General features: G+C 38.0%; 1 protein-coding gene across 1 annotated transcript in view; it reads left to right on the forward strand.

Annotated features, from left to right (window-relative positions):
• The window catches only part of LY75 (lymphocyte antigen 75), a 43,392-nt gene that overhangs the window by 24,561 nt on the left and 10,452 nt on the right, over positions 1 to 8,379 (forward strand). Inside the window, exons 20-24 of the mRNA XM_010164844.1 lie at positions 125 to 261; positions 1,319 to 1,424; positions 3,406 to 3,566; positions 4,238 to 4,367; positions 6,873 to 7,105. Of these exons, the coding sequence (XP_010163146.1) occupies positions 125 to 261; positions 1,319 to 1,424; positions 3,406 to 3,566; positions 4,238 to 4,367; positions 6,873 to 7,105 (767 nt within the window). The remainder of the gene's footprint in view (positions 1 to 124; positions 262 to 1,318; positions 1,425 to 3,405; positions 3,567 to 4,237; positions 4,368 to 6,872; positions 7,106 to 8,379) is intronic.

Here is an 8,379-nt window from a genome sequence, read left to right on the forward strand (position 1 = left end):
ATACTGTGGTTGCACTGAAAAGGACTTTGCTTCAGATTGGTCTTTGTAATGTCATAAAGTGTGGATGGCAATTGAAGCGTGATGGGCATTACCATAACTGTTCTTGAAACCTATTTTTTTGCAGACTACCCAGTTAACTGTAATGTGAAACTGCCCTTCATCTGTGAAAAAAATAATGCCTCCTTACTAGAGAAACATGATCCCAGTTACCGCCCAGTCAGAGGAGGTTGCCCTAAAGGTTGGCATCGGTTCCGGAATAAGGTATAGAGATACTACAGAACAAATAATCCTTACCTTTTTTTAGTAGCCCAGTAAGCTGGAGTGCCGTGCTGAAAGAGGTGAGGAAGGTAGCCCCTGTATTCAGGAGTGGACTGGGAGGTGGCTTTTGAAAACTATATGCAGTAATTAAAATAATCTCCCCTGCTTCTCTGTGCCTTATTCAGGATTGATGGTTTCTTAATTTCAAAGCAGGAATTTTCAGGTTTTTTGCTTTCCATCACCATATGTTTAGCTCCAAGAACATTGGTTGTATTGTCTAATCTTGGATTCTGCTTTGAAGGAAGAGAAGCATTAGAAAGGGAGAGGATGAGGTTTCTGTGGGAGAAGGGTCTTGATTCTCTCACTGAGTAATAATAGGCAGCAAGCTGGCAGACACTGGGCTTCCTAAGTTACCTTAAGGACTTAATCCACTTAAAAATTAGAGGCACCTTTAAAGAATGAACCAACAGAGGTCAAAAGCCACAGTATAGTATATTTCAGTACTATGTTTTAAGGCAGTCATCTAAAGTCTTAGTGAGACTGATTCCTGTTATTTGGCCCACCAGTATTCTGTACAGAACAAGGAGAGCGCATCAGATCTACACATTACATTGTGTCAAGGTTTGCAAATTTATTTCACATCATTGCAGAATATATCTTTTGAGTTCCCATGTAGTTTCTCCCAAAAGATAAAGCTTTGCAATACAGGTTCCAAGCCCAACCCTGTCTGACTTTACTGTTCATGTATGAATTCTCATTCTTAAAATAGTACATGTTCCTGATGTAGCCAATTAAAAATTACTGAATTCTAGTCCTCCGTGAATGAGGAGTTAGTCAGTGGGATTATTCATAATTTTATTATTTAGCTGTTCTATTGAATCTAATAAGAAATGCATGCAGGTTTTATCAGTTCACTTGCTTTCTGAGAAAAATAATTACATGTTATTGCAGGAAATGAGAAATTAAGTTTTTAGAGTTGGTTTAAGAGCCTTTTCTTATGAGTTATTTCTTAGGAAACAATGGTATGATGAAAATCGGTTTCATTATGTTTATTTTGCAGTGTTTTCTAAAGATGAAAGCTGAATATTTAACATTTAATGCAGCTAATGAAAAGTGTGTAACTTTTGGAGGCTCTCTTCCATCTATCTCAAATCAGGCTGAGCAAGGTATGATGGTAAACTGGGGGCACTTTCAGTATGCAGCTTCTCTTCCAAATTCATTATAGTTCTGTTTAAGAACTTGAGCATAAAATCACTTGGTTAACTACAGGCATACTGGGAGCATTCTAAAAATCCAAGACCAGTTAAAAATGTGTTGTCTGTTGTTGTTTGCATCACTGGAACATACCATGGAAATGCAGTCGGTGAACATTTGAGCCAGTCTGAAAAACAGCTTCTCTATATAATCTTAACCTGTTATAAAAAGAAAAACTTGTAAAACCTTTCACTAAGAAATGAGGATAGAGGGGTCGCCACTGAATGAAGAATTCCCATGTTTTGCTTTGCAAATTAAAACATAACTGAGACTGTAGACTTTGCACTGTGAAAACCACCTCAAGAGCTACTTCCAAGACACGCTCAGCTGACTGTGGGAACGAGATGGCCAACACAATGCCCATTCGAGCACATAGGACCCTCTGTGTCTAGGCGTGCTGAGCACCTTAATATGGCAGTGTGCCTAATCCAGCCACCTGCAAGCTCTCCAGAACACTACTAGGAGGATGGAAGGCAGGAGGACTGCAAAACACAGAGTTGTTCCATCTTTGGGACCTGCCTCTCAGCTGTCATAGAGTCAATAATTAAATATGAAATGCAGTGAGGAAGAAATGCATTCATCACATTGGCTGCAAGTAATGTTCAGCAATAAGTGGCTGAATGAGGCAGCTGTATTTCTACCTATATTCTTTTAGATAACCAATAGTTCTCTTCAGGTGTATCTGAAGTAGCTCAGTGGAATTCTGCATTGTCCACAGTGCATATTTTCTTTATAAGCAAATAATCTTTTGCCAGATGGAATGTGGAAAGTGGACTGGGGAGGCCACTAGCGTACCTGCAGGCAGCAGCTGAATGGGGACTTTTTTTTGCTGCTGTTATTGGGGAAGAATATGGTTGTAACCATACGGGAATATACCTGTCTGAGACCTGAGTATTCTTGGATGCTTTTAAGATTGCAAAACCATAGCCATTCTGAAATGTTACATAGTACTATCTTTTGTCTGGTTTGGTGTTTGTTGTTGTTTCTTGTTTGGTTTTTTTCCCCCCTGTAGTGGAGGCCACCTATATGGAAAAGAAGGCACAGTCCTCTTAAAGAAGCGTGCCTCTTTCTGTAGGCTGTTCCTGCTCTTCCCAGTGGCATTAGGAGGCTGGCTAGCTCTGACATGTAAATCTTTAATGGCTTTGTCTAGCTCAGAAAATAGGCTGAGGCTAGTCAGGCATGTGGGCAATAGTTAAAACATGTCAGCAGTAGCTAATTACACAGCTTCAATTTGTCTTCCTAATCTAGACAAGCTCAGTGAATGCCTTTGGTGCCTGGGGGGTTACCAAAGCCCATTGGTTCATGCCAGAATGCCCACTAAGAGGGGTCTGGTTTAAGGGTTTTCCTGGCTGAATTTTTTTACAACTAAACCTGAGTTCCTTTGTCCTGTCCAACTTTATTTGATGGTGGGGTGGGTAAATTCCACCAGAATCTAAAAAATTATTCTGGTTTATGGTATACGGCAGTAGGAGAGGAAGATGGGAGATAAAACTTCCTCCATCAGTTTGGAGGGCAGAAGGGACCTCTTTTATTATCTCTACAGGGAGACAATAGAAGATCTGGAAGACCTGTGGAAAAGCAGCTTTTGAAATTCAGATGTAGGTGCAAGAATATAAAGTAGTGGGCAGAGAAACAGGTCAAATCCACTACCTGCTGCTCAGCTGAGAATTTAGAGGACAAATACCAGTAGTCTGCTCCTTTCAGATAAAATCAACATGAGAGGTGTTATCTAGTGGAAAGAAGGGATGATAAGCATTTGGCAATCATAAAGGGCTGGGAAAATTAAGTTAATACAAATGGGGGTGCATTATCTTATTTATGTGAAGTGTTTTTTCATATGTTTACTGTTGTTGTCTGAACCACAATATGTACATTTACTGTTCTGCCCAACAGATTATATAACGTCCTTGCTTCCTGGTATGCCAAAAGATATTTGGATTGGTTTGCAGTTTCTGTTCAGCACAAGGGAAAACAAATGGATAGATGAAAGTAGACTGTTGTATAGTAACTTTCACCCACTCCTGACAGGAAGATTAAGGAAAATTCCACTGGACGTAAGTTCTGATTTTTGACTTCTCTTGACTATTGAGTAATGACATTTGGAACATTGACAGTATCAAAAAAAAGGGGGGGGGCAAAAAATACATAACAGTCCAAATCCCTCAGTTAGTAGTTTTAATTGGCAAAGAAGGTGACTGACAGTAATAGAGTTCTGTTTGCCTTTATCTGGATGGCAACTTCTGAACTGAGATACAAAACACTGAAGGAAAAAAGCTGAAATAACTATGTAATGGCTCTTCTGGAACTTCTATTTTCAATTTAAAGACTACATGAAAACAGTCATCAGAAAGATGTAATCAATAATTCTTGATTCAGTTACACTTAGAAAGAACCTGTAAACTATTATACATCGATATTTTGCTCGCTGCTTTACCCAAGGTGAAGCATAATAAATGTAATCAAACCACATCAGCAAACAAGATTTAAGTATTAAATAATTTATTTTTTTTTTTTATTCTCCCCTATATTTAACTTATGAATTCTTTTTGAGTCTGGGCATCTGGTAGTGTTTGTAAAATAGGTAAGCTGTATTGCACCACTCCTTTGAAACTTCTTAAACAAGTTCAGACAGCTCAGGTTCTCCTAGCCTCGTGTTACTTCACCTTCTCTATACAAGTATGTTTATGCCTTATTTGAGTCTGCTGAGCATATTTCTGGTTTTCAGCTTTTTGATGAAGAATTTAACAATCAGTGTGGTGTAATCCTCAATGATGCCAAATCACAGTATGTTGGAACATGGAATTTCACTGCTTGTGCTGACAAGCACTTCCTGGGTATATGCCAGCGGCCTATCGGTGAGTCTGAAGAGTCAAAATACAGGCAGAGTTTGCAGTTAAGACCCTGTACCAGGAGACCTTTTAATGCATGTAAATTGTTGCACTTGAGGAGCAACGTTCTTGTAGAGAATGAGTAGGTAAATTTTGGAAAAGCAGAATGTGGAGGATGATCTGGGACCTATTTTATCAGTCATTCAGCATTTTCCCTTTTGGTTTTCATAGCCCAGTTCAGAGGGAGTCTGTTTTCCTGAGATAAACTGTGGTTTCAGTGGAACCATACTTCAGCAGATGGGGCTTTAATGTTCTGTGATTATGGATGTCATGTACATAAAGGGGTGGAACAAATGACTCCTTTTTCCTCTTCAGAACTGTGAAAGTAAGAAGCCCTGGGAAGGAATCTCATAATATTTCCATCCTCCTTAAACATGCCCTGTGATTTTTAGCACTATCAGAATATGAGGTATCATATACTCATAACATTGAAATTGATCTCCCCAGAGCAAACCTTGAGGGCATACATGAAGAGTGATAATTTGGAGTGATGCAGCTTTCCCTAAATTCATACAGATTCCTTGGCATGAGTGGGTTTTCTTAATCTGAATTAAAAATACAGTTCTGATGTAGCTATGTGGATTGGTTGATACCAATTACTGGAACTGGATCAAACGCATATAGCTATTATACACATTTAACTACTGCTATGGGCTAATGTTCAGCATGCTCACTTCTGAGTATGTTCCTCTATGTAAATAATCCTTTTAAGTAATTAACATGCTATCTTCTAAAACAAAAACCCAAAGAAACAAAACAACAACAAAACAGCTGGTACAAAACACCCAAGAATACGCCCACCTTCTCCATTCTCAAATAGGCAAAGAGCTTTCCCCCTGCCATTTAACACAAAAATTCTTCTTTATTTCAGTGCCAAACACCTCAGGAATTCCAAGTGTCCCAGTTAGAAGTCTAGATGGAAGATGTAGTCATAAAAATTAAAAAAGGGGATTTTTATTAATCAGAGGTCGACAACATATCTGTGTAGATCAACGTATTATTAGTCTGGGCTGACTAAAATACTAAGCACTTCTTCCCAGCCACAGCTGTAGAAAGTATAATGAGAAGTGTTTTTAGACTGCCAGAGAATGTGTCCTGGTACGGTCTGGTGTTCCATCATCATTGTATTAGGGATCTAAGGATGAATCAGGATGGAAGGGACCTCAGCAGAGTGCCGGGACAGCTTTGTGAGAGTCCAGGTTGCCTAGGGCTTTATCCTAGGGAAAAAAGTCGATTCAAGTTCCTTGGAAATCTTGGCATGATTGTGATTTGCAGAACTTCTTGAGACCTTAATCACCAGCAATTCTTTCAGAAATGTACACTTTCTGTACTACTTTTTCCAGTTTGGTACCCCTGGATGTGTAATGGCACCCTTGGTTCTATAGTTCTTTTTTGTAGCTGTTTACTAAGTGAAAGCCTTTGGCAGCAGACACAAACCACTTCAGACAATCTGTTTCAGCCTTGTCACTTATCTGATCCATTGAAAGCTGTAAATTGCCTGTAAATATCAAATTAATATTATGTTTCTGTCTTCCTATGTTTTGGAAAATTTTGGAAAATGGCCCTGTCAGCCTATCAATCAGCCATTTATATCCTGTTATTTATAGCGTGATTTTTTTTTTCCCTCCCCTCTCTCAGTGAGCTGCTTCTTCTTGAGATATTTTAAATGTCAGTTTTCCTCCCTTTTGGAAAGCCAATTTATTTTAGGTTGTGTATAAAATTTTTGGGGTTACCAGGTTTGCATACTTTAATTTACCACCCATGAGAATGTTTGCATCTTTTATTAACTACAGTTGCTATGCATCGCAGAGCTGTATGCCTTCAGTATGATGCTGATAACAGTCAGTCCTGGTGATAACTCAGTGCTCAGAGCACAAGTAGTGAATTATACCTCTCCCTGTCTAAGGTGGATTTTCTGCAATTAGTTAAGCTCATGTGGAAGCAAAATGAATTCCCACTGTACTCATGGATGGCAGTTAGGAATTCTGAGACTGTGCTGTACACTGTAAGATCTTCATAGACAAGTTTTGTGGCCCATTAGATTCACATAAGCATAGATCGACAGGCTCCACAGGGATAAACGAGTCAAGTTTAGCTGTTGCTATATTGTAGCAGAGAGCAGTTGCTCTCTCCCATTCATATATTTAAAATTATAGAATATGTTTTTAATTCAATAAATAGAATGTTTAATGTTATTTAGCAGTTAGCTAAAAATAGCAAACATAAGATGTGAACCTAAGCTGAAAGATACATAAAAATAGATTGGCTGAAAATAATCCTTATATTTTATGTATTCTCTATTTAAAGGGTCAAATATATTTGTTTCTAAGTATAATTATTAGCTTAATCTATTGTCTATTTTTTTTTTCCCTGGGGGGAATTCAAACAGGTTTTTCTGTTTGTTACAGAGTAATTGGAATTTTAAAATGTATTCCAGTGTTTAACCACCTAATAACTATATTTCTTTCTTAGGTATAGGAACTGCTGATAACCAGACAGAGCAAGTCCTTAATGAAACATTGAGCTATCAGAATGTTCAATACATGGTAATTCCAAAGAATTTATCCTGGAATGATGCAATGGCTGCATGCATAAATAACAAGATGCAACTGGTTAGCATCACAGATCAGTTCCAGCAGGCTTTTCTAGCTGTTCAAGCTGCCCTTCATAATTACCCACTGTGGATTGGACTCTTCAGCAGAGATGTAAGTTGTATTTCCCACTCAGACTGTGGCTTAAGGTAGTTTTTAGAGTTGTGTGAAATAGAAGCTGGGATAAGGAAATGCAATGAAAAAATAATTTCTGGGGTAACTGTTTTCATTTAGGGATAACTGTCTGTAGGATCTCAAGATTAATGTCCTAAATCTTCAGTTCCCGAAGTTACAATAGCTGTTGAACTCCACTGGATGGATTGATGATGAAGAGACAATTCTTTTAAAAGATTATAGGATGAAAGGATATATTGTAGGGTGTCTGCAACATAGATCACAGAATCATCTTTGTCTCTTTTGTTAGCAAATGAGTAATTACTGTTGCCATTTAATATCATCACCACTGTAGAAAGACAACCCATAATCTGTTTTAAAAGGGAAAAACTAGAAGTGGCAAATAAAATCCGAAGTGAATCATTGAGCACTTTTGGGGGTACGTTGCTAAAGCTTAACTTAGACTCTGTTGTCACTTTATGTTATTTGTACCTGTTTTGAGTTAGAGGGAGACAGGGTATTGGGTTTTTGTGTTTTGGTTTGTTGTTTTTTTTTTTCTTCTGGTTTGTCTTTGGAAAAGTCAGCGCAGGACGTAATGCTTTGGCTTTATTAGTGCCCCTCCATTAGCCTCTGGAAGATCTTAATTGTAAATTGAGACCTTTCTCAGCTGTTAATGAAATGGCTTGGGCTTGCTTGCAGGGTTTAACTCTTGTCCAGTACATGAGTCTTGACATAATGGCAAAAAAAAGGTTATTTGAGAAGTGCCTTACCTACAAAGTTATTTGGTGCTCACACAGGATCTGTGGTGTTATGATCTTCCTATGTCAGTAATAGGCTACTATTAGGGGGAAAAAAAAAAATAAATTTGAGTACATACTTTATGGAGAATATTTTTAAAAGAAAGCAGGTATTTAATGTTAGTGAAGAAGGGGAAACCAGAGCAACCTATTTTCCTTCCTCTTTTGAATCTTTATCTGTAAGTAAAGATCAAACGATTCATTTTGCTGCATATAACTCAGGCATGCACTGGCTTTTCACTATTGCAACACTTTGTTATTTGGGCACAATTAAGAAGTCACATAATTAAACTGGTCAACAGAACCTGTTACTCCAGTGGAGGAATGATAGACACAAAAGAAAGATACAAAATAAATTAAATTATAAAGCAGCAAGGGGATTTCCTGAAGAAAACTTTTAAATGTAAGATTCTTAAAGGATGGCATGTTTGATGTATGTGGGTTTTTTCTTATTCCTTCTGCATCCTCCAGGGCAGG

This window comes from Antrostomus carolinensis, unplaced genomic scaffold (assembly GCF_000700745.2).
Source record: "Antrostomus carolinensis isolate BGI_N321 unplaced genomic scaffold, ASM70074v2 scaffold3233, whole genome shotgun sequence".
NCBI classification, from domain to species: Eukaryota; Metazoa; Chordata; class Aves; order Caprimulgiformes; family Caprimulgidae; genus Antrostomus; species Antrostomus carolinensis.